The sequence below is a fragment of the Diadema setosum genome, chromosome 12 (assembly GCF_964275005.1).
Source record: "Diadema setosum chromosome 12, eeDiaSeto1, whole genome shotgun sequence".
Lineage (NCBI taxonomy): Eukaryota > Metazoa > Echinodermata > Echinoidea > Diadematoida > Diadematidae > Diadema > Diadema setosum.
Genome location: NC_092696.1, coordinates 39,258,679 through 39,286,332, shown reverse-complemented (window position 1 = coordinate 39,286,332; position 27,654 = coordinate 39,258,679). Strand labels below are relative to the sequence as shown.

The 27,654-nt window shown below is 38.0% G+C and overlaps 1 protein-coding gene across 1 annotated transcript in view; it reads left to right on the top strand.

Annotated features, from left to right (window-relative positions):
* LOC140236092 (uncharacterized) overlaps positions 1-26,676 on the top strand; it is a 69,761-nt gene extending 43,085 nt beyond the window's left edge. The window contains exons 7-16 of the mRNA XM_072316063.1: positions 2,308-2,475; positions 3,308-3,475; positions 4,201-4,267; positions 6,384-6,487; positions 11,988-12,155; positions 13,356-13,523; positions 14,248-14,314; positions 18,875-18,978; positions 20,250-20,417; positions 26,500-26,676. Of these exons, the coding sequence (XP_072172164.1) occupies positions 2,308-2,475; positions 3,308-3,475; positions 4,201-4,267; positions 6,384-6,487; positions 11,988-12,155; positions 13,356-13,523; positions 14,248-14,314; positions 18,875-18,978; positions 20,250-20,417; positions 26,500-26,676 (1,359 nt within the window). The remainder of the gene's footprint in view (positions 1-2,307; positions 2,476-3,307; positions 3,476-4,200; positions 4,268-6,383; positions 6,488-11,987; positions 12,156-13,355; positions 13,524-14,247; positions 14,315-18,874; positions 18,979-20,249; positions 20,418-26,499) is intronic.
* Positions 26,677-27,654: the final 978 nt, after the last annotated feature.

Genomic DNA, 27,654 nt, shown 5'->3' with positions numbered 1-27,654 from the left:
TTAAAGTTCCATTGTTGTATATGCGTAGCGTGGGCATTAAAGGTGCATCATGTGCATACTAGTACATGTTATTACACTTACTGGTACTTTAGAAATAGCACTAACTGCATAATTAGCCCAAGTGTCGTTTCATTTCATCTCGATTTGTAGTGAATTAGATGATATTGACTAGAATAGTGCTAGGAAAGAGTAAAATTATGCCAATTGATATGGCAAATTAAATGTCCTTTGTGTGTAACATTGTTTTATGCATTAGACTTCGGAGACTCCCCTCTACAGTACTTCACAGTTACTATCACAGTGTCAACATGAAGGATCTGACATCTCGGCTGCGACATGGCAGGCCTTAGTCCAATTCATCTGCGCAGTGTCACACCTTCTAAGTCTTGAAAGGGCACATATCGGACACCATCAGCATCAGGCTTATCATTTTCTTTCACGAGTGGGACAAAGATCGGTATTTCAAGTTTGTTTCTTCTTTCTCTGTGTTTCTCTAATATTACTTCACTTTGGCTTTCAGGAGAGTGGAGAAATATGTCACAGAAATCATTGAACTCATTTTGATTTAGAGTGTAATATGTGACATCAGATTATGGTATTGTGTTATAAAATCATTATACGTACAGTTAAGGAAGAAATATAACGTAACATTATTCTTCGAGGTATATAATCTATGTCAAAGTGTTCTAGTCGCCTTAGTGATAATTCATGATTTTCTTTTTCCACTTTTATGTCTACATTTTGAGCCTTTCATTTTTTGAGGGGGGTAAGATGCGAATGAGTAGGGATAAAAGACATGCCATGCATTTACATGAATTTGAATATTAATTCTGTCAACGTAGACTTTTACCTCCTCCTGTGATGCTACATGCGAGCTATCAATGGAATTAGCTACAATTTCGATTGCTGGATCAAGAGCCTTAGCAGAAATCATCTGCACCATGCCAACCCTTCGGACTCTAGAGATAAATGATGTCGGGATCACAGACGATTTCTACCTCACTCTCGCCGAATTAGCATCAAGAACAAGGGTATCTTACAATGCATTAATCCCCCCACCTCCCCCCCCCCCACACACACACACAGGAAAATAACAGACTGAACTAAAGAGCAGATATTTGTTTTCAGTATTCATAAAACAAAAACAAAAAATAATAAGTCGTTGAACAGACAAACAAAGACTTTCATGAAAAAAAGTCATACCATGCTGAAATTCAATCTGTTATAAGAAAACAAAGATTATTGGTGAACTCATATGAAAATCGATTCGTTCGATCGTATACTGAATTAGCCTCACTAGAATTATCCCGTAAAAGACATAGCACAATAAATCAACCACTTGCATATGTCCCATTGCGACATTATTACCCCTCTAAATGTCACATCAATTCTACAAAGCAATGGTGATGGTGGTTATTCCTCATGAAGGTGGATTAGTCTATAATGTCATAGTTTCATACATCCCACGAAACACAAATAACCGCCTTTCTTATATAACTCCTTAAATGATACATGTACTACTCGTACAATATAATGTGGATGGTAGCGGTCTCTACACTCGAATTGAATTTAAAGAAAGAGAAACTAAGTGAAGATTTCGTGTGTCAAATCAAATGGAAGACTTTGAGGCAATGTCATTTTACCTACCTCCTGATGTAATGGGTGTTTTCATCTCCGTTTTACATCACTACCCCCCCCCCCCCCCCCATCCACTTCTTACAGGCGTCACTCTTACAGGTATAGATGGTAGTGGTTTGTTTATTACAATTGAAGTAAAAACAAAAACTGATTGAAGATTTCAAATGTGTGAAATTCAATGGACCACTTTACTGAGGCGATGCCATTTGATCTACTTCCTGAAGAGATGTTTTTTGTTTTTGTTTTTTTCATCTGTGTTTCAAATCCCCCCTTTCGCTCGACAGCTCAAATCCATAAGTCCACATTTCATGATCTACCTCTTGCTGCCGCCAAGGTTTGTGTAAAAAAAGAGCACCTATTACCCACCAAACATTAAGAATCTGAATTCATGGATTTTTTGCTTGTTGCTTCGTTCAAACTTACAGTTATGTGACCACAATGTTACATTATGTCTTCAGAATGAAAATTGTTTCAAGCCTCCCCGCCAATTGGTCGGGATCCTTATTCTGTAATATGTACTCTTTGTTTGGGTGTTGTTCGTATTTTGTGTGTGTCGGAGGGAGGAAAAGGAATAAAAACATGGAGGTATTATATTCACACTGACAGGATAGCCTTCCGTTAACCGTTAGTATTTTATGTTATTTCTCACCCTCTTTCTGTACTTCACAGCTGGAATTAATCAGACACTCTGGAGGACTTGACATTTCTGCTGCTGCATCAGAGGCATATGCCAAGAGTATTTGCACCATGCCAAACCTTAAGACTCTGGAGCTACAGAAAGTCAACATAGCCGACGGTTTCTTTCTGGCCCTCAAGACATCAGCATCAGAAGCAAGGGTATCTTTATTTGCATTTGTTATATTCCAGTGTAATATCGTACAGTGGGCCATAGAGGAGAGATTCACGTTGACCGTTTTGATTAGAATCGAAAATGAATGGAATTACAAAGTTTTCTTTAATAGAGAAGGATTGTAATCATTCGATCGGAAACCGATTTTTTTTTCTTTTTAATAAAATGAAGAAATAGATGGGTGGGATTTCCCAAGTACACAAAACAATGATTCCAATATTAAGGTCTACTGAAAATTGAATAGGAGATGCTGGCATAACCCCATAATCCTATATAACTTTAGGTGTCACTCCTTAGAAGATGCATGTACTAATATTACAAATGTGGATGGTAGTGGTTTCTTTAATAGGATAGAAAAAAATAGTGAAGATTTTATGTGTAAAATTAAATGGAAAACTTTATTGAGGCAATGTCATCGTATCTACTTATTGAAGTGATGGGTGTTTTCATCTGTGTTTTACATCATCCCCCTCCTCTTCACGCCACTGCTACAATCTATAAGTCTTCATTTCATGATCTACCTCTCGGTGCAGGCAAGGGTTGTGTTAAGAGAAAAAAATATATATAAACATATCTATACTTGATATGTATATGTATATAAATATAATAGGGCTATCTCAGCTTCTATGAGCATATGAAATCGTAATCATCATCAATACCTGTATGATACTCTTTGTTTATGCGTTGTTCGTATTTGTTCATGTCGGAGGGAGGAAAAGGGATGAAAACATGGAGGTATTATATTCACACTGACAGGATAGCCTTCCGTTAACCGTTAGTATTTTATGTTATTTCTCACCCTCTTTCTGTACTGCACAGCTGAAATTAATCAGACACTATGGAAGACTTGACATTTCTGCTGCTGCATCAGAGGCATATGCCAAGAGTATTTGCACCATGCCAAACCTTAAGACTCTGGAGCTAGAGGAAGTCAACATAGCCGACGGTTTCTTTCTGGCCCTCAAGACATCAGCATCTGAAGCAAGGGTATCTTAATTTGCATTTGTTATATTCCAGTGTAATATCGTATAGTGGGCCATAGAGGAGAGATTCATGTTGACCGTTTTGAGTAGAATCGAAAATGAATGGAATTACACAGTTTTCTTTAATACAGAAGGATTGTGATCATTCGATCAGAAACCATTTTTTTTTTTGAAAGAATAAATGGGTGGGGTTTCCCAAGTACACACAACAATGATTCCAATATTAAGGTCTACTGAAAATTGAAAAGGAGATGCTGGCATAACTCCATAATTCTATATAACTTTAGGTGTCTCTCCTTAGAAGTTACATATACTAATATTACAAATGTGAATGGCAGTGGTTTCTTTGATAGGATAGAAAAAATAGTGAAGATTTTATATGTAAAATTAAGTGGAAAACCTTATTGAGGCAATGTCATCGTATCTACTTATTGAAGTGATGGGTGTTTTTATCTGTGTTTTACATCATCCCCCTCTTCACTCCACAGTTACAATCCATAAGTCTTCTTTTCATGATCTACCTCTCGATGCCGGTAAGGGTTGTGTTAATAAATGTTCATTAGATGTGTGTGTAAGTGTGTGTGTGTGTGTTTTACTATACATATACATACATTTATATGTCGTATGTATATGTATATAAATATAATAGGGGTATCTCAGCTTCTATGAGCGTATGAAATCGTAATCATCATCAAAACTTGTATAATACTACCTTCAATTCTACAACAGCTGGAATCAATCAGACACTGTGGAGGACCTTCCATCTCTGCTGCTGCATTACAGGCCTACGCTCAGAGTATCTCCACCATGCCAAACTTTTGGGCTTTCGAGCTGCAGAATGTCATCATAGCAGACAATATCCTTGTCTTCCTTACAACATCAACATTTAGACAACGGGTATATCATTTTGTGTGTGTGTGTGTGTCATGTGTGTGTGTGTGTGTGTATTTGCTTGGTATTATTTACTTTACAGGAAATCTTTAATACACGTTTACTTTTTTTTTTCTCGATTAAATCAAGAAAAAAAAAAACATGATAAAGCCACTTACCATTAACTGCCCCAAGAAATAAAAATGAAACTGTTATCAATATTAAATAAAACAGTAATAATAAAGAATGTTCATGTTTTCACGTCAAGTTCATATTGGTGACGATCACATAATTCGTGACTACTGGCTTTCACTATTGAATTATTCCCTGTGGATGATGTCCTCTTTGAAATTATCAACAATTTATGTATATAGAGCGGTATTCTATGGTTCGTCACACAAGCTGAATAATATCGCATTTTGTTTTTTGGGGGGGGGGGGTGGGGGGAGAGGGTTGGGGCAGATTTGTATTTGGTATAGAGGTTAGGCCATGTTTCTACTTTCATACGCAGACATGTATTTATTCATTTTTTTTTTTAAAGAATAGATCTCTCCATGCTATAAAGTATATTCGTCAAAATTGGATTGATACGTGTTTCTTTTTTCCTTTTATGATGTCTAAAATATCCGGGCTATGTAATGACGCACCATAATAAGGAATATATAGAGAAGTGGGTAGATATTTATGTATCCATGTAAAAGGGTGTGACATGAATGATTTCAAAGAAAGTCTCTGGGTGGCAAGATTGTAGAAGCTTTCAAAATGTATCTACTTTGTCTTCCTAAGCTTTTTTTGTCACAACAAATACATGGAGTGATAAAGAAATAAACATTACAAACATAAATCGGGATGGGGGCACTTAATGAAAATATATGTGGTGAATTTATATGCACTGTAGGACTAATTACATAATGCATACGAACAAAACACGACATGTAAACCCCCTTTTTTCACTCATAACACTGAAAATAATAGTTTTCTTGCCAATAATGTAACGTATAAAAACCAGCTCCCCTTATAGATCTGTGAGTACACGTTTGTTGCTACACGACCATAGAATGAAGGATAGAGAGTATTTGATTTTTTATCGTTTTTATGATTTTCATTTTCATTATGAATTTCATTTTAAACGGGTATTGTAGGACTTATAGTTCCATTGTTGTATATGCGTAGCGTGGGCATTAAAGGTGCATCATGTTCATACTATAGGACATGTTATTACACTTACTGGTACTTTAGAAATAGCACTAACTGCATAATTAGCCAAAGTGCCGTTTCATTTCATCTCGATTGTAGTGAAATAGATGATATTGACTAGAATAGAGCTAGGAAAGAGCAAAATTATGCCAATTGATATGGCAAATAAAATGTCCTTAGTGTGTAACATTGTTTTTTTTTTCACAGTTTTTATCACTGTGTCAACATGAAGGATCTGACATCTCGGCTGCGACATGGCAGGCCTTAGTCCAATTCATCTGCGCAGTGTCACACCTTGTAAGTCTTGAATGGGCATATATCGGACACCATCAGCATCGGGCTTATCGTTTGCTTTCACGAGTGGGACCAATATCGGTATTTCAAGTTTGTTTCTTCTTTCTCTGTGTTTCTCTAATATTACTTCACTTTGGCTTTCAGGAGAGTGGAGAAATATGTCACAGAAATCATTGAACTCATTTTGATTTAGAGTGTAATATGTGACATCAGATTATGGTATTGTGTTATAAAATCATTATACGTACAGTTAAGGAAGAAATTTAACGTAACATTGTTCTTTAAGGTATATAATCTATGTCAAAGTGTTCCAGTGGCCTTAGTGATAATTCATGATTTTCTTTTCCCACTTTTATGTCTACATTATGAAGCTTTTATTTTTTGAGGGGGATGAAATGTCAATGAGTAGGGATTAAGGACATACAGTGCATTTACATGAATTTGAATATTAATTCTGTCAACGTATACTTTTACCTCCTCCTGTGATGCTACATAGGAGCTATCAATGGAATTAGCTACAATTTCGATTGTTGGATCAAGAGCCTTAGCAGAAATCATCTGCACCATGCCAAGCCTTCGGACTCTAGAGATAAATGATGTCGGGATCACAGACGATTTCTACCTCACTCTCGCCGAATTAGCATCAAGAACAAGGGTATCTTACAATGCATTTATCCTCCCACCTCCCCCCCCCCCCACACACACACACAGGAAAATAACAGACTGAACTAAAGAGCAGATATTTGTTTTCAGTATTCATAAAACAAAAACAAAAAATAATAAGTCGTTGAACAGACAAACAAAGACTTTCATGAAAAAAAGTCATACCATGCTGAAATTCAATCTGTTATAACAAAACAAAGATTATTGGTGAACTCATATGAAAATCGATTCGTTCGATCGTATACTGAATTAGCCTCACTAGAATTATCCCGTAAAAGTCATAGCACAATAAATCAACCACTTGCATATGTCCCATTGCGACATTATTACCCCTCTAAATGTCACATCAATTCTACAAAGCAATGGTGATGGTGGTTATTCCTCATGAAGGTGGATTAGTCTATAATGTCATAGTTTCATACATCCCACGAAACACAAATAACCGCCTTTCTTATATAACTCCTTAGATGATACATACTCGTACAATATAATGTGGATGGTTTGCGGTCTCTACACTCGAATTGAATTTAAAGAAAAAGAAACTAAGTGAAGATTTCGTGTGTCAAATCAAATGGAAGACTTTATTGAGGCAATGTCATTTTACCTACCTCCTGATGTAATGGGTGTTTTCATCTCCGTTTTACATCACTACCCCCCCCCCCATCCACTTCTTACAGGCGTCACTCTTAAGCAGCGTTTACACTTTGGCGAGTTGACATGGCGAGCTATGGCGAGTTATGGCGAGTTGCCAAAATGAGGCACTCGCGATAACTCGCGTGAAGCTCACCATGTAACTCGGGATAACTCGCGACAACTCGGCATGGCTCGGCGGAGCTCGTTCAAGCTCGGGACAACTCTCCTTGAAGTCGTGAGCAGTCCCAAAATTTTTGAACATGTTCAAAATTTTTGCTAACTCGCTGTAACTCGTGCTGAACTCAGCTAGACTCGTTATATACTCGCGGTACTCGCAATAACTCGAAAGAAGCTCGAGATAAACTCGTAATAACTCGTAATAACTCGTCATATTTGAGTATACGCGAGCGCATTCCGAGTTTACTAGAGCGAGATACGAGCACTGCGATCGTATTACGAGTGAAGGAGAGGTGCCCGCGAGCCTTAGCGCGAGTTCAGATCGAGCACCCCGAGTTACAGCGAGTTTCGTATGAGTTCAGTCAGATTGCGTTGCAAGTGCACATTGACATGCCAGCTGAATAATAAATATCCAGTGTTCTATATTTTTCCATATATATTTTAAAATGAGAGCACATTTCAATCGACCCACGCATGTACACGTACTTTTAAAACGGCCATTGTCACTGTATTATTACAACTAGCAAAAATAGGAGAGGAATATGCCCCGACCCAAGAGATCCAAGAGTTATGGCCATTCAGGTAGTTAAACACCGAAAGAATAATGTCATTCAAACAAGGGTAGAAGTAGAAGAAGCGCAGGAAGAGAGAATGGAGACGGAAGAGGAGATCAACGACGAGCAGAGACAACTAAAAGAACAGGACACCAAACTAGACCAGGTCCAAGCTCAAACTACTGAGCATCAGGACTCGCCTGTCGAAGTGGTTGGGGAGGAAAATGAACCCGTTTTTCTCGACTCGCAAGGTTCTCCGTCTGGCACCCCAGGGAAGACGAAAAAAAAAAAAGAACAAAGAAGTCCGACCCTAAGAAGTCCACCACGAAGAGACGAAAAACACCTCACTGCATACACATTCACTGAAGAGCAAGAAGTAGAATTAGCAGAGTGGTACAAAGATCACGATTATCTGTATAACAGGCGACTAAAGTCATACAGGGATACTGCAAAGAAGACAAGGCTAATCGAAGAGAAGGCCAAGGAGTATGATCCGGTGTGCTCCGGTAAGTGAAGATGAATATTAATATCTATTATTAAGGGGGGGGGGAGGGGGCCTCTGGCAGCAAAACGGAGTTTCGCTAAATACATTCTGTTGAATTCATTACCATGATTACTACTATGATTATGATTGCCATAATTATCGAAAATCCTGTAAACAACTGACAACATGACATGCATAATATCTAGTCCTGAAAATTTTGACCCCCACATTTCGTTTATCCCGTTAGCTAGCTATATACTTCACTGTATGAGAAACAAGAATTTAATAAAGGTGTTTGTTTCTTTCCATTAATTTATGTGATCTAAATTCCCAGTGTTCGATTTTTTTTTTTTTCAGTTGAACAGCTCAACAATTTCCTCAAGTCTATGAGGACACAGTACAGCCGTCTGACGAACCCAAAGTCTGGAAAGGGGACCAGAGACACACCTTACAGTGAGAGAGATCAGTGGATTCTCAAAACATTCCGCGTCCTGGAGGGACATATTGTGAGGATGAAAGGGAGAACATTGGGAAGGGTAAATATGCATTTGATTTTATTAAGATCTGTAATAAGCTACATTTAAACAAAATATAGAAATCGCCATCGTGTGTCTTTCTTCTAGAAGATGTTGATCGAGTGATTTATTCATTTTGTGCAGACCTCTAAACAGTTAAAGGACAAGTAGCATCCCAACCAAGAGAAGACGAATTAAATACTCTTCCCCCGACCAGGATACTGAGACTGATGAGCATGATGACAGCAGTGAGAATGACCCCCAGCAGAGCATGAAGCTAGTTCCTCTTACACCAACTTATCAATTGTTGGCAAGGGCAAGGGCAAAATAAAAGGGAGGTGTAAAACCCCCAAGGTGGCCTCTGAAGAAGCCAAGGACAGAGAACTGCTGGAAAAGGTGAATGTGAATTGTTGTAAAGAAAAGACAGTACGGATCGAGTAATACATGTATTTTATGAACATTGATTTTTTAGTACAAGTACATGCACGAATAACAAAAATGACTAATCCACCATATTGTTAGAGGGTAAAACTCCGTTCGTGTGTTTATCATGATAACGCCATGATATAAAACCGGTGAAAAGGATACTCAACACGTACATTAAGGCCACTGCAACATTGTGGTTGATCGATTTTTGAAGATATTCTTAAAATGAGCTGCATGGCCTGTCTAATTATGTTCAGATTGATTAAAACAACCAAGAATATGAAAATAACGAACGACACACATTCACTACCAAGATGTATATAATTTGTTTTTATTATTATCTGCTACTATAATAATTCCCGAACAGTGGGGTGAAGTTTTAGGTTTTCACCTTTTGAATCACTAAATGATTCCTGTGAAGCATAATTTTTTCAAAGGTTAACTTTTACATCCCAACATATATTCTGAAAACATGTAAGGACATGCAGCCCAGATTGTTTTTATTGTAATTATCATCTGCTAGAATAATAATTCCAGTACAGTTGTCCATGAGGTGAAGTTTTAGGTTTTCACTCTGGAAGGACAGAATGCTTACTGTGAAGCATAGTTATGTTTAATGTAACTTTTATATCCAAACATATATTCTGAAAGCACTTTGACATGCAGTTCATTTTTTTAACTGAACACAATGTTCAATACATGTATTACCTCTAACATCAAAAGAAGAGATTAAACACGTAAATTGCGATTTGGACATTTCATCTCGACCATACAGAAACCTTATTTGTTTGAGTTAACTCCGTCAAAGTAAGATTATATGCATCCTTTCATGATAGGCATTTCTTTAAATTTACATTTTCGTCAACCAGTTGTATCCGAGTAATTGAAAATATCTAATCTCGATGTTATAAAGGAGTTACTTACTTTTAACATGTGAATTTCAAACTGTTCTCAATTTCGCTGATATTGTAGTTTTGTATATATTCACCTACATAATCATGTTTGAATTAATATGGCAGATGTTAAGGAATAAAGGTTCGCAAGTACATTTTAACACTTGATATTAAAACAAGCTTTGAACACTAAGTGTTGCAGTGAACAAAAATTTTGATCAGGCATTGTCCCATCTACACTAACATGAATCAAAATAACGCACAAAATTATTACTAAAATTATTCAGTTCTTGGGGTTTTTCTGGGATACATTAATAGGTGATTAAACATTATGATAATGAACATTGTTCTGTATTAAAGAAAAGGAACAGTAAAGTGTTACATTACTATCATTCATCTCAAGATCTCAAAATATGTTTTATTACGTGTGCAGAACATTTTGGTTAACTGATTTTTTTTTTTTTGGTTTTAGTACTCTCGAGATAATTTCGTGATACCGTATAATTCCTGGTTAACTGCTCAATAACTTACTAGTATTTTGTAACATGGTGAAATATAAACGATGTACCTTTATGAGTATTGAAGTGACTGGTATCCTTTTATTATGTTGTAGCTCCTCCATCGAGCAGATGAGGTCAGAGATCTACGAAGGTCTTCTTTCGCCTTGTCATCTCCCCCCGCAAGACCGTCCAGGTCTTCATTTAACTCCGCCATCAGCGTCTCAAAGTGTCCGTACTTTGTCCTCCTCAACAACCAGGGTCTTGTCCAAAACCTTCTTTGAAGCATTTTGGTCCTCTCTTGAGCATCTCTTTTTCTGCGGCGCCTCCTTGACAACAGGGTCGCACCAATCGTGCAGAAGATCAGGGTCTCTTCTTCTTCAAGCAGAGCGAAAATGCTTCTGGCATCCATCTTTGAGCGCCAAAAATGTGCATTTCCCGCCCCTCAATCGTGTAAAACTCTTAATACTCGTAATAAAATCTTGACAACTCGTTTAAAACTCGCTTTAAGTCGTATAAAGGTCATTGCAACTCATACTAAGCTCGGTATGTCTCGTTTCGAGCTCGGTTCACTCGTACAGCGAGCGTAGTGAACTCGGCGTTGAGTCTTATATCACTCATGCAAATTCCAGATAAAAAATTACATTTCGCGCGAGTTTGTGCGAGTTAACGCGAGTTGGAGCTCGCACAGCTCGCGCACGACTCGCGACTCCAACTCGCCAAAGTGTAAACGTTGCTTTACAGGTATAGATGGTAGTGGTTTGTTTATTACAATTGAAGTAAAAACAAAAACTGATTGAAGATTTCAAATGTGTGAAATTCAATGGACCACTTTACTGAGGCGATGCCATTTTATCTACTTCCTGAAGAGATGTTTTTTTTTTTTTTTTTTTTATCTGTGTTTCAAATCCCCCCTTTCGCTCGACAGCTCAAATCCATAAGTCCACATTTCATGATCTACCTCTTGCTGCCGCCAAGGTTTGTGTAAAAAAAGAGCACCTATTACCCACCAAACATTAAGAATCTGAATTCATGGATTTTTTGCTTGTTGCTTCGTTCAAACTTACAGTTATGTGACCACAATGTTACATTATGTCTTCAGAATGAAAATTGTTTCAAGCCTCCACGCCAATTGGTCGGGATCCTTATTCTGTAATATGAACTCTTTGTTTGGGTGTTGTTCGTATTTTGTGTGTGTCGGAGGGAGGAAAAGGAATAAAAACATGGAGGTATTATATTCGCACTGACAGGATAGCCTTCCGTTAACCGTTAGTATTTTATGTTATTTCTCACCCTCTTTCTGTACTTCACAGCTGGAATTAATCAGACACTCTGGAGGACTTGACATTTCTGCTGCTGCATCAGAGGCATATGCCAAGAGTATTTGCACCATGCCAAACCTTAAGACTCTGCAGCTACAGAAAGTCAACATAGCCGACGGTTTCTTTCTGGCCCTCCAGACATCAGCATCAGAAGCAAGGGTATCTTTATTTGCATTTGTTATATTCCAGTGTAATATCGTACAGTGGGCCATAGAGGAGAGATTCACGTTGACCGTTTTGATTAGAATCGAAAATGAATGGAATTACAAAGTTTTCTTTAATACAGAAGGATTGTAATCATTCGATCGGAAACCGATTTTTTTTTTCTTTTTAATAAAATGAAGAAATAGATGGGTGGGATTTCCCAAGTACACAAAACAATGATTCCGATATTAAGGTCTACTGAAAATTGAATAGGAGATGCTGACATAACCACATAATCCTATATAACTTTAGGTGTCACTCCTTAGAAGATGCATGTACTAATATTACAAATGTGGATGGTAGTGGTTTCTTTAATAGGATAGAAAAAAATAGTGAAGATTTTATGTGTAAAATTAAATGGAAAACTTTATTGAGGCAATGTCATCGTATCTACTTATTGAAGTGATGGGTGTTTTCATCTGTGTTTTACATCATCCCCCTCCTCTTCACGCCACTGCTACAATCTATAAGTCTTCATTTCATGATCTACCTCTCGGTGCAGGCAAGGGTTGTGTTAAGAGAAAAAAAATATATGTATAAACATATCTATACTTGATATGTATATGTATATAAATATAATAGGGCTATCTCAGCTTCTATGAGCATATGAAATCGTAATCATTATCAATACCTGTATGATATGACCTTCATTTCTACAATAGCTCGAATCAATCTGACACGTTGAAGGACGTTTATTGAGGCGATGCCATTGTATTTTCTGCCTGGAGAGGTTTTTTTTTATCTGTGTTTCAAATCACCCCCCCCCCCCCCTCCGCTCCACAGCTCAAATCCATAAGTCCACATTTCATACCCAAGGTTTGTGTAAAAAAAAAAGCACCTGTTACTCACCAAACATTAAGAATCTGAATTCATGGATGTTTACTTGTGGTGTAGATTGTTGCTTTGTTCAAACTTACAGTTATGTGACCACAATGTTACATTATGTCTTCAGAATGAAAATTGTTACAAGCCTCCATGCCAATCGGTCGGGATCCTTATTCGATAATATGTACTCTTTGTTTATGTGTTGTTCGTATTTGTTTATGTCGGAGGGAGGTAAAGGGATGAAAACATGGAGGTATTATATTCACACTGACAGGATAGTCCTCCCTTATTATGTTATGTTATTTCTCACCGTCTTTCTGTACCGCACAGCTGGAATCAATCGAACATTCTAGAGGACTTGACATTTCTGCTGCTGCATCAGAGGCATATGCCAAGAGTATTTGCACCATGCCAAACCTTAAGACTCTGGAGCTAGAGGAAGTCAAAATAAACGACGGTTTCTTTCTTGCCCTCAAGACATCAGCATCAGAAGCAAGGGTATCTTTATTTGCATTTGTTATATTCCAGTGTAATATCGTATAGTGGGCCATAGAGGAGAGGTTCATGTTGACCGTTTTGAGTAGAATCGAAAATGAATGGAATTACACAGTTTTCTTTTTACAGAAGGATTGTAATTATTCGATCAGAAACCATTTTTTTTTTTGAAAGAATAAATGGGTGGGGTTTCCCAAGTACACACAACAATGATTCCAATATTAAGGTCTACTGAAAATTGAAAAGGAGATGCTGGCATAACTCCATAATTCTATATAACTTTAGGTGTCACTCCTTAGAAGTTTCATATACTAATATTACAAATGTGAATGGCAGTGGTTTCTTTAATAGGATAGAAAAAATAGTGAAGATTTTATATGTAAAATTAAGTGGAAAACCTTATTGAGGCAATGTCATCGTATCTACTTATTGAAGTGATGGGTGTTTTTATCTGTGTTTTACATCATCCCCCTCTTCACTCCACAGTTACAATCCATAAGTCTTCTTTTCATGATCTACCTCTCGATGCCGGTAAGGGTTGTGTTAATAAATGTTCATTAGATGTGTGTGTAAGTGTGTGTGTGTGTGTTTTACTATACATATACATACATTTATATGTCGTATGTATATGTATATAAATATAATAGGGGTATCTCAGCTTCTATGAGCGTATGAAATCGTAATCATCATCAAAACTTGTATAATACTACCTTCAATTCTACAACAGCTGGAATCAATCAGACACTGTGGAGGACCTTCCATCTCTGCTGCTGCATTACAGGCCTACGTTCAGAGTATCTCCACCATGCCAAACCTTTGGGCTTTCGAGCTGAAGAATGTCATCATAGCAGACAATATCTCTGTCTCCCTTACAAAATCAACATTGAGACTACCGGTATATCATTTTTTGTGTGTGTGTGTGTCATGTGTGTGTGTGTGTGTGTGTGTGTATTTGCTTGGTATTATTTACTTTACAGGAAATCTTTAATACACGTTTACTTTTTTTTTTCTCGATTAAAACAAGAAAAAAAAAACATGATAAAGCCACTTACCATTAACTGCCCCAAGAAATAAAAATGAAACTGTTATCAATATTAAATAAAACAGTAATAATAAAGAATGTTCATGTTTTCACGTCAAGTTCATATTGGTGACGATCACATAATTCGTGACTACTGGCTTTCACTATTGAATTATTCCCTGTGGATAATGTCCTCTTTGAAATTATCAACAATTTATGTATAAACATAGAGCGGTATTCTATGGGTCGGCACACAAGCTGAATAATATCACATATTTTTTTTTTGGGGGGGGGGTGGGGTGGGGGAGAGGGTTGGGGCAGATTTGTATTTGGTATAGAGGTTAGGCCATGTTTCTACTTTCATACGCAGACATGTATTTATTCATTTTTTTAAAGAATAGATCTCTCCATGCTATAAAGTATATTCGTCAAAATTGGATTGATACGTGTTTCTTTTTTCCTTTTATGATGTCTAAAATATCCGGGCTATGTAATGACGCACCATAACAAGGAATATATAGAGAAGTGGGTAGATATGTATGTATCCATGTAAAAGGGTGTGACATGAATGATTTCAAAGAAAGTCTCTGGGTGGCAAGATTGTAGAAGCTTTCAAAATGTATCTACTTTGTCTTCCTAAGCTTTTTTTTGTCACAACAAATACATGGAGTGATAAAGAAATAAACATTACAAACATAAATCGGGATGGGGGCACTTAATGAAAATATATGTGGTGAATTTATATGCACTGTAGGACTAATTACATAATGCATACGAACAAAACACGACATGTAAACCCCCTTTTTTCACTCATAACACTGAAAATAATAGTTTTCTTGCCAATAATGTAACGTATAAAAACCAGCTGCCCTTATAGATCTGTGAGTACACGTTTGTTGCTACACGACCATAGAATGAAGGATAGAGAGTATTTGATTTTTTATCGTTTTTTATGATTTTCATTTTCATTATGAATTTCATTTTAAACGGATATTGTAGGACTTAAGCCCCAGTCACATAATGCTCTGCGTCGGGCGTTACGTCCAAAAAAAGTCATTTTTTCCACGGACCCTCGCGGATCCTTTGCCGTCACCAGAAATTTGTACAAAACGTGCGGGCAAAAAATGCGGGCGATACGGACAGATACGACCAGATGCGAATACTTGCGTCCACTTGCGGATATTCTTACGAATTGGCACATAATAGCGTTCTGAACACTTGCGGAGAGTTGCGCATTTTCGGATAATTACGGATAGTTACAGATTGCTATGAATAACTATGGACAATTTGGTTTTCTCTTACGATCCCTGCTAAGTCAGTATATTATGACAGCAAGGTTATCACATTTTGGACTGTCTTACATTGTACACTGGGGAAAACTGAAATTGAGTTACGTACAAGTTGTGAAAAAAAATCGTAATCCTTTAATTTACTTTACAATAATAAAAGATACATGAAATTTTGAACTTGAAGTTTGAATTTTGTTTGTGCAACTCAAATATGAATAAACGTCATAAATGTAAAGAATGTATGTGACCGTGCATCGCAAAACGAACAAAAAGTCGCACACACTGATTTTGTGTGAGGACTGAAAATAGGTGAAATGGGTCAACCGAGCCAATCTTGACTTGGCTACCCTGGGTAAATAAGGCTTTATCATTATTATTATTATTATTATTATTATCATTATTATTATTATTATTATTATTATTATTATTATTATTATTATCATTATCATTGTTATTACTATTATTTTTATTATTATTATTATCATTATTATTATCATTATTAGTAGTAATAAAAATAGTAATAATAATAATATTATTATTGTTATTATCAATTTCAGTTTAATCTGATAATCCCCTCATTGTTGTTACTCCGGTGGCTTCCATCCTGTTTTTTGTCCCATTCATCGCACAACCAGCACGGCTTGATAAAGATTAAGCGCTTGAATAGACACTCTACTTCAGAGCCTCTTTTCTCAGTTTACACTTTTTCTGAGTGTGTGCATTCTTTCCAATATTTAGATAGGTTAGGAGAGTCCATTTGATTTGAGTAATACATCATTTTAAAGCTTAAAGTCTGCTCTTTCAGAACATGCTCCCAACTAAAATTTTTATGTGTGGCGACTTTTTGCGTGTTTTGTGGTGCAGGGTCACATTTAACATCGCTATACCACAAATGAAATACAATATAGATCGAAAAGTTAAACATTAGAGTAAGAAAATATTACTTGCAGTCGTGGAATAGACAAACTGTGGTTACGCTGTCGTTGTTCAGCGATATTCATGACTTACTGGGTTATGTTAAGGAGATATCTATAATAAAGCAATGCTTATAAAATTTACAGAAAAAAAGACATCAAAACCTTCAAACACCTCTCCCACACCCAAGTACAATATTAAGTCATCTCTTGAAGTAATGTATTTTCTGTTTAAATTTCTTGTATGCATGTCATTTTGTAATGCGCAGTATAGTATATTATTATAGTAGCTGCGCAATATGAATGTCATTTATTATCATTAGTAGTAGTAGTAGTAGTAGTAGCAGTATTAAAAAAAAATGTAATACACATTCAATGGAGCGTAAAGTGCATGGGTAAGACCATTGGGAAATACTAAATTCGTTCTCATTTTATATAATTGCCCCTGTCCCACACCTTCCCCGGCCAGAAAAGTTAATAAAATGCTGTCACCCCATCCCCTACCCAAAATATTGCTTTTTTTTTTCGAAAAATATACATTCGAAGAGTACAAGAAAAAAGGTTCAGCACCAAGAGTCAACCGATGTCATGAGTATACATAGTATATGGGTGCCACTTAAAATGACCATTAATTGTGGGAGAAATTTCATAATTTGACCATGCAGTTCTGCCTCTCCACCGCTCCGACTGTGTTGTAGCATTCCTTCAGGTAAAGGCGCTGCAGCTTGGCAACAGGAGTAGTGTGCCTTCCCACGAGTCTCTGTGTTCCCATGCGAGTGGAAAACGGAAAACGTCGAAGGACGTAATTGTCCGCAACATCCGTAGCTGTCCGTAAATATCCGTAAGCGGCCGAAACTGTTGTGATACCTTAACTTGCGGTTAATTTCGGATACTTACGGTGGACGTAAGCGAACGCAAACGGACGGGAGGTAAATTATTTTGCGGATTGTCTGCGTCCAAGCCACGGGTAGTTACGTTCAATTACGGATAGTTACGTTTGGTTACGGTTACTTGCGTAAGTTTGCGTCCGTGGCGTCCCTCTGCGAAATTTTGAACATTTCAAAATTTCGCAGGTTCGACGACGTCATTTTGCGTTTCTTTACGGATGAGTTACGGGCAGTTACGTCTACATACGTCCCTGCGGATGCCTGCGTCCACGCTGCGTCCCCCTGCGTCCACTCATTCGTATCTATCCGCGGCGGACGTAATCCATCGTAAAGCACTGTGTGACTGGGGCATTACAGTTCCATTGTTGTATATGCGTAGCGTGGGCATTAAAGGTGCATCATGTTCATACTAGGACATGTTATTACACTTACTGGTACTTTAGAAATAGCACTAACTGCATAATTAGCCAAAGTGCCGTTTCATTTCATCTCGATTGTAGTGAAATAGATGATATTGACTAGAATAGAGCTAGGAAAGAGCAAAATTATGCCAATTGATATGGCAAATTAAATGTCCTTAGTGTGTAACATTGTTTTTTTCACAGTTATTATCACTGTGTCAACATGAAGGATCTGACATCTCGGCTGCGACATGGCAGGCCTTAGTCCAATTCATCTGCGCAGTGTCACACCTTCTAAGTCTTGAAAGGGCATATATCGGACACCATCAGCATCAGGCTTATCCTCCTCTTTTACGAGTGAGACAAAGATTGGTATTTCAAGTTTGTTTCTTCTTTCTCTGTGTTTCTCTAATATTACTTCACTTTGGCTTTCAGGAGAGTGGAGAAATATGTCACAGAAATCATTGAACTCATTTTGATTTAGAGTGTAATATGTGACATCAGATTATGGTATTGTGTTATAAAATCATTATACGTACAGTTAAGGAAGAAATTTAACGTAACATTGTTCTTTAAGCTATATAATCTATGTCAAAGTGTTCCAGTGGCCTTAGTGATAATTCATGATTTTCTTTTCCCACTTTTATGTCTACATTATGAAGCTTTTATTTTTTGAGGGGGATGAAATGTGAATGAGTAGGGATTAAAGACATACAGTGCATTTACATGAATTTGAATATTAATTCTGTCAACGTATACTTATACCTCCTCCTGTGATGCTACATAGGAGCTATCAATGGAATTAGCTACAATTTCGATTGTTGGATCAAGAGCCTTAGCAGAAATCATCTGCACCATGCCAAACCTTCGGACTCTAGAGATAAATGATGTCGGGATCACAGACGATTTCTACCTCACTCTCGCCGAATTAGCATCAAGAACAAGGGTATCTTTACAATGCATTAATCCTCCCACCTCCCCCCCCCCACACACAGGAAAATAACTGAGACTGAACTAAAGAGCAGATATTTGTTTTCAGTATTCATAAAACAAAAACAAAAAATAATAAGTCGTTGAACAGACAAACAAAGACTTTCATGAAAAAAAGTCATACCATGCTAAAATTCAATCTGTTATAACAAAACAAAGATTATTTGGTGAACTCATATGGAAATCGATTCGTTCGATCGTATACTGAATGAGCCTCACTAGAATTATCCCGTAAAAGTCATGAATAGCACAATAAATCAATCACTTCCATATGTGCCACTGCGACATTATTACCCCTCTAAATGTCACATCAATTCTACAAAGCAATGGTGATGGTGGTTAGGCCTCATGAAGGTGGATTAGTCTATAATGTCATAGTTTCATACATCCCACGAAACACAAATAACCGCCTTTCTTATATAACTCCTTAGATGATACATACTCGTACAATATAATGTGGATGGTTTGCGGTCTCTTCACTCGAATTGAATTTAAAGAAAAAGAAACTAAGTGAAGATTTCGTGTGTCAAATCAAATGGAAGACTTTATTGAGGCAATGTCATTTTACCTACCTCCTGATGTAATGGGTGTTTTCATCCCCGTTTTACATCACTACCCCCCCCCCCATCCACTTCTTACAGGCGTCACTCTTACAGGTATAGATGGTAGTGGTTTGTTTATTACAATTGAAGTAAAAACAAAAACTGATTGAAGATTTCAAATGTGTTAATTTCAATGGACCACTTTACTGAGGCGATGCCATTTTATCTACTTCCTGAAGAAATGTGTTTTTTTTTTCATCTGTGTTTCAAATCCCCCCCCCCTTTCGCTCCATAGCTCAAAACCATAAGTCCACATTTCATGATCTACCTCTTGGTGCTGCCAAGGTTTGTGTAAAAAAAAAGAGCACCTGTTACCCACCAAACATTAAAAATCTGAATTCATGGATTTTTACTTTTGGTGTAGATTGTTGCTTTGTTCCAACTTACAGTTATGTGACCACAATGTTACATTATGTCTTCAGAATGAAAATTGTTACAAGCCTCCATGCCATTCGGTCGGGATCCTTATTCGATAATATGTACTCTTTGTTTATGTGTTGTTGGTATTTGTTTGTGTCGGATGGAGGAATAGGGATGAAAACATGGAGGTATTATATTCACACTGACAGGATAGTCCTCCCTTATTATTTTATGTTATTTCTCACCCTCTTTCTGTACCGCACAGCTGGAATCAATCAAACATTCTAGAGGACTTGACATTTCTGCTGCTGCATCAGAGGCATATGCCAAGAGTATTTGCACCATGCCAAACCTTAAGACTCTGGAGCTTAAGGAAGTCACCATAGACGACGGTTTCTTTCTTGCCCTCAAGACATCAGCATCAGAAGCAAGGGTATCTTAATATGCATTTGTTAATAATAATAATAATAATAATAATAATTGCATTTATATGGCGCTTCATACTGACGTTTCTAAGCGCACTTTGCTACTCATACAAATAGATTAGAAAACACAATAACATTAACAAAATCAGCATTAACAGTAACAAAAGAAGAAGAAGAAAGAAAGAAAAGAAAAGAAAAGAAAAATACATGTGATACAATGGTACAATAATTGATAACTGTGTGCGCCTCCAGGAGAAAAAAAAATTACAACTGATTAAACAGGTGAGTTTTAAGAAGAATTTTAAATGATTCGACAGATGAGGCATTCTGAATATACAGAGGGAGTTTATTCCAAAGAGTGGGAGCAATGGAAGAGAAGGCTCGGTCACCATAACGGGTTTTTGTACGTGGGCCATGAAGTAATTGGAGAGAGGAAGATGAACGGAGGGGTCTGGCAGAAGAGGAGGAGCGGAGAGAGACTAGGTTTTGAAGATATATGGGTGCAAGATTACGTGTGATTTTGTACGTCAGAAGTAGGATTTTGAAAGTAATACGGGAATAGACTGGAAGCCAATGTAGTGAGCGGAGAACAGGAGATATATGGTCATGTCTCCTACTAAGGGAGACTAATCTAGCGGCTGAATTTTGGATACGTTGGAGAGGGGATATGTGAGAAAGAGGGAGGCCGGCAAGGAGGGAGTTGCAGTAGTCCAGATAGGAGGAGACGAAGGCATGGACGAGCCGCTCAGCTGATGATTGATCAAGCAGACGCCTGATCTTCCCTATTTTGAAAATACCCCATGATGCAGACTTACAAATGTTTGTGATATGGTGTTTAAGAGTTAAGTGTTTGTCCAAAGTAAAGCCAAGGTCTCTAACACAGTCAGAGACCTTAATAATCCCATCCCGAGTAGTTAGATCTGGTAGAGGAACTGTGCTCCTAAACTGTGATGAGAAATGGATGAGTTCAGACTTGTCTTCGTTCAGACGGAGTCTGTTGGCAGTGGACCAGGCTTTGATGTCGTTGAGACATTCTCTCAGTGAATTAACAGCAGCAATCCTATCGCCAGGTGACATAGTTATGTATATTTGAGTGTCGTCAGCATACATAGCGTAGTTGACTCCATGATGACAATTGATGATTCTGGTGAGTGGACCTGTGTAGAGGAGAAAAAGAAGGGGGCCGGCAACTGATCCTTGCGGAACTCCGCAGCTGATAGGACTAGGACGTGACCAGGTCCCATTGATTATCACCCTCTGTGTGCGATCTTGAAGATATGACTTGATCCATTGGATGGAAGTGCCTGTGATGGAGTAGTCATTACTAAGTCGTTGTAGTAGCAACGTGTGGTCGAGCGTGTCAAACGCAGCCGAATAGTCAAGAAGAAGAAGAGCAGCCTCATTGCCCTTGTCGACAGCAAGAAGGAGATCGTTGAGCACTTTCAACAAGGCAGTTTCTGTTGAGTGGAGGTTGCGGTATGCTGACTGGTTTGTAGGAAGCAGATGATTACTGTCAACATAAGACATTAACTGTGTAGACACAATCCTTTCAAGAAGCTTACTCACAAATGGCAGATTGGCAATTGGTCGGTAATTGCTCAGGACATCGGGATCTAGGTTCGGTTTCTTCAACAGAGGGGAAACAAGAGATGTCTTGAAAGGTATTGGAACTATACCCGATGACAATGATGTGTTAATGATGTTTTTAAGAACCGGAAGCAGCTCATCAAGGCACTCTTTGAGCAGCCAAGTTGGAAGAGGGTCCAGAGTGCAAGATTTTGGTGGAGATAGCATGATGAGACGTCGAAGCTGCTCATCAGTGACCGGATTAAACTCGCTCAGGTTGCAGTTCAAAGAGTTCTCAGGAGCCTGGACGGATAACTCCAAATGGTTCACGTCAGATACAAAGGAAGACACAATATCATCGATTTTCTTCATGAAGAACATACTGAACCTGTGCGCCAGTTCTGAATCAGATGAGTGTTCAGGATAAATAGAAGAGTCAGAAGGGGTGGACAGTTTCTTCACGAAGTTGAATAGTCGTTTAGAGTCAGCATTCGCGATCTCTTTTCTCAGGTACTGGGACTTTGCATCGGTAATCAGACTGTAGTACAGCTCACATTCTTGACGATACAGGTCCATGTCAGACTGCGTGCCGGACTTCAACATGCGACGTTCAGCACGACGCCGACGCCTCCTGGCCTCCCTAATCTCATCAGAGAACCAAGGGGCATTGGGTCTAATTGTCACAGTCACGGTTTTAACAGGGGCATGCTTGTCCAACAGATTACTCAGCATGTCATTATACATTAAAATTGCTTCTGTAGGACAAGATGTACACTGGGAAGTCAACAAAGCCTGTTTAATATCATGGCGGAAAGAGTTGGTGTCAATATTGCGAAGCTTCCTAAAGCTAACTTTCCTTCTAGGGTTTGGTGGGCTTTTAAGATTAATGGCGGAAAGAATGGCGGAGTGATCAGATGGCAAAGATGGCAATACAGTGATATGGGAAATAATATCTTCAGATTTCCTACTAAAGACTAAATCAAGTGTGTGGCCTGCTTGGTGAGTGGCACCCTTAACGTGTTGATGAAACCCAAAGGCTTCAACGGCATTGAGAAAAGACTGAGCGAAACTATCAGCAGAATCATCTACATGTATATTAAAGTCACCAAGAAGAATGGTTGGATGAGCATCAACAGCAGCACCCTCGAGGAGAGTTAAAAACTCATCAAGAAAGTCGTTGCTGGTAAAGGTGTGACGAGAGGAATGGGGTGGGCGATAAATGCAATAAACCCGAACAGTAGATGAAGAAGTGAGATGAATCGTGAGATCTAGCAGTTCAAAAGACAAAAATTTGTGTGTGTCATTGACAACACAACGCGCAGCAGACCTATACAGGACACAGATACCACCTCCTCTAGATGTCTTTCTGGGATGATTGATAATATTGAAATTTGGAAGGGATAATTTCAATTCAGCAAGGGTAGGCTCATCCCTCTGGTCACCTGAAAGCCATGACTCAGTGATGACTAACACATCAATATCATTATCTATAATCAGAGTTGACACTGCGTCGACTTTATTCGTCAAGGATCTTGCGTTCCATAGACCAAATTGAGACCCACTGGAAGCATCACAAAGGGACTGTGACCTTGGAATCCTCCGCCTGCGGCGTCCCCTGTGAGTACGCCGCTGCTGCGCAATTCCAAGATCACATACCCTTCTCCAAACAGTCAAAGGAAGTAGATGACTGGGCTTCCCATTAAACTGATGGAGGGCATGTACATCATATGTAATACGATTCGGTTGAAAACTACTGCAATACTCATTAGCATGTTGCATTACATCGACTTCAGTACATGGACCTGGGTTTGTTTGAATGTCACCGGACAGTAGGATGGCTAACTGAAAACATGCACATGTGTTGCTATAGTATGCAACAGGTTTACCACAGTGTCTGACAAGCCTGTGAACAGGAGAAAGTAGACTGTGATTACAGTTACAAGCATCAGTTGGCAGCATGAATACATGGTTCACGTTCAAGAGAGATACAATCAGAGGTATACAAAAGAATAGATTCCAGAGACGCCAGATCTTAATCCCCTCCATTGCTGTGGAGGTGATGCTATTGACATACACATGTGAACAGTGTGACAACAAAAGATGCTATTGAAAGTACAAAGCAAGTACACATACAAGATGCATGAAGCAAGTGTACAACACTGGGCTGGACACTGAAAGTGGCAATACAGAGTAGGCAACAGTATCAAGATGCAAAATTCATCTGCTTAAATATACAGCTAACTTACCAACAAATTGACTGGAAATGGTCTAGCAAGATCCTTGACACAAACAGAATACAATATAAACAACCATACTGCAAAAATGCAGCAAAAACCTGGTAAAAGAGACAATATAATCAGAGCCCTAAATGAGTGGGGCTACCTATGGAGGCGCACACCAAAAAAAAAAAAAAAAAAAAAATTGTTATATTCCAGTGTAATATAGTAGGCCATAGAGGAAAGATTCATGTTGACCGTTTTGATTAGAATCGAAAATGAATGGAATTACAAAGTTTTCTTTAATACAGAAGGATTGTAATCATTCGATCAGAAACCGTTTTGTTTTTAATAAAATGAAGGAATAAATGGGTGGGGTTTCCCAAGAACACAAAACAATCCTTCCAATTAAGGTCTACTGAAAACTGAAAAGGAGATGCTGGCATAACCCATAATCCTATATAACTTTAGATGTCACTCCTTAGAAGATACATGTACTAATATTACAAATGTGGATGGTAGTGGTTTCTTTAATAGGATAGAACAAAAATAGTGAACATTTTATGTGTAAAATCAAATGGAAAACTTTATTGAGGCAATGTCATCGTATCTACTTATTGAAGTGATGGGTGATTTAATCTGTGTTTTACATCATCCCCCTCGCCCCTCTTCACTCCACAGCTACAATCTATAAGTCTTCATTTCATGATCTTCCTCTCGGTGCAGGCAAGGGTTGTGTTAAGAGAAAAAATATAAATATATAAACGGGTCTAGGGCAATTACCCCCTGCGCAATTACCCCGCACCCTTCCCCTGGCCCTAATCCTAATCCCAATCCTGAACCTAACCCTAACCCTAACCCAAACTCCTAACCCTAAACCTAACCCTAACCCTAATCTTTGCTCTAACCTTACCATCAACAAGTATTTGGCCGGGGGGTAATTGCCCCCTGGGGGTAATTGCCCGGATACGATATAAACATATCTATACGTGATAAGTATATGTATACGGGGTGTCCCAAAAAAAAAGCGGAACGGTGGATTTTCAGTACCTTGCTTTCTAAAAGTGATATATTTTTTGACATCTTTAGAAAGAACATATTCCGAAGAAGACCATGATACAAAAATCATTAAAATTGGTTCAGTACTCTTTATTCTACGCCAATTTTTGTAAATACAGTCATTTTCAATTTTTTGCGACTTATGAGATAATAATTTGGGTGCGACACGCGTTCCATACGGTGAATTGTGTAAGCTCGTTGATCCATGTCAACAAAAGATAACGCTTTCATATTGGGAGCGCGCGCACACACACACACACACAGACACACACACACACACACACACACACACACACACAAACACACACACACACTGTTTTTTCCTGGCCCGTGCCCAATGTGAAAGTATCTTTTGTTGACATGGATCACCGAGCTTACACAATATTCACCGTATGGATCGCGTGTCGCACTCAAATTATTATCTCATAAGTCGCAAAAATCCGGCGAAATTTGACAATGACTGCATTTTCAGAAATTGGCGTAGAATAAAAACTACTGAACTAAATCTGATGATTTTCGTATCATAGTCTTCTGCGGAAAATGCTCTTTCTAATGATGTCAAAAGATATACAACTTTTAGACCGCAAGGTACTGAAAATCCACCGTTCCGCTTTTTTTGGGACACCCGGTATAAATATTATAGGGGTGTCTCAGCTTCTATGAGCATATGAAATCGTAATCATCATCAATACCTGTATGATATTACCTTCAATTCTACAATAGCTGGAATCAATCCGACACGTACGTTGAAGGACCTTTATTGAGGCGATGCCATTTTATTTTCTGCCTGAAGAGATTGGTTTTTTCATCTGTGCTTCAAATCACCCCCGCCGGGCCCCCTTTCGCTCTACAGCCCAAATCCAAAAGTCCACATTTCATGATCTATCTCTTGGTGCTGCCAAAGTTTGTGTAAAAAAAAAAGAGCGCCTGTTACCCACCAAACATTAAGAATCTGAATTCATGAATCTTTTACTTGTGGTGTACATTGTTGCTTTGGTCAAACTTACAGTTATGTGACCGCAATGTTACATTATGTCTTCAGAATGAAAATTGTTACAAGCCTCCGTGCCGATCGGTCGGGATCCTTATTCGATAATAATTATGTACTCTTTGTTTATGTGTTGTTCGTATTTGTTTGTGTCGGAGGGAGGAAAAGGGATGAAAACATGGAGGTATTATATTCACACTGACAGGATAGTCTTCCATTAGTATTTTACGTTATTTCTCACCCTCTTTCTGTACTGCACAGCTGGAATTAATCAAACACTCTGGAGGACTTGACATTTCTGCTGCTGCATCAGAGGCATATGCCAAGAGTATTTGCACCATGCCAAACCTTAAGACTCTGGAGCTTAAGGAAGTCAACATAGCCGACGGTTTCTTTCTTGCCCTCAAGACATCAGCATCAGAAGCAAGGGTATCTTAATTTGCATTTGTTATATTCCAGTGTAATATTGTATAGTGGGCCATAGAGGAGAGATTCATGTTGACCGTTTTGATTGGAATCGAAAATGAATGGAATTACAAAGTTTTCTTAAATACAGAAGGATTGTAATCATTCGATCAGAAACCGATTTTTTTAATAAAATGTAGGAATAAATGGATGGGGTTTCCCAAGTACACAAAACAATGATTCCAATATAAAGGTCTACTGAAAATTGAATAGGAGATGCTGGCATATCCCCATAATCCTATATACCTTTAGGTGTCACTCCCTAGATGATACATGTACTAATATTACAAATGGGGATGGTAATGGTTTCTTTAATAGGATAGAAAAAAATAGTAAAGATTGTATGTGTAAAATTAAATGGAAAACTTTATTGACGCAATGTCATCGTATCTACTTACTGAAATGATGGGTGTTTTAATCTGTGTTTTACATCATCCCCCTCCTCTCCACTTCATCATCAATACCTGTATGATATTACTAAAACACTGATCAATTCGGTGCTTATTTACGTCGATGTAGGGCAATTTGTCAATCAGTTGCAATGAAAACATCACGACGGAAGAATTTTCATGAATTTGAATAAATTCTTTTGTTTAAACACAAATTGGTTGACAAACCTCAAAATTTAATCAACAGTTTTCCTGTGACTGGCCGGTTGTGTTTTGCTATACTGTTTTTTGCTTTGTTTATTTTTTGCATTCACTAGCAGTAACTCTGTAATGTATCGGTATACATAACAATATGAATCCTTTGACTCTTTGGGGTACACTGAATGAACTCAAAATAGAAGTGTGCAACTGAAGCACAGCTTTCACTGTAATCTTACACACCACAAATGTTGTATCCTGACGTTTCCTGTAATGTTGGGTTTCCAAAATATCATACAATGCTTGGCGTGTAACACATGAGATTTTTCAAGTGATGTTTTCTTATACAGACCGAATATTGAGT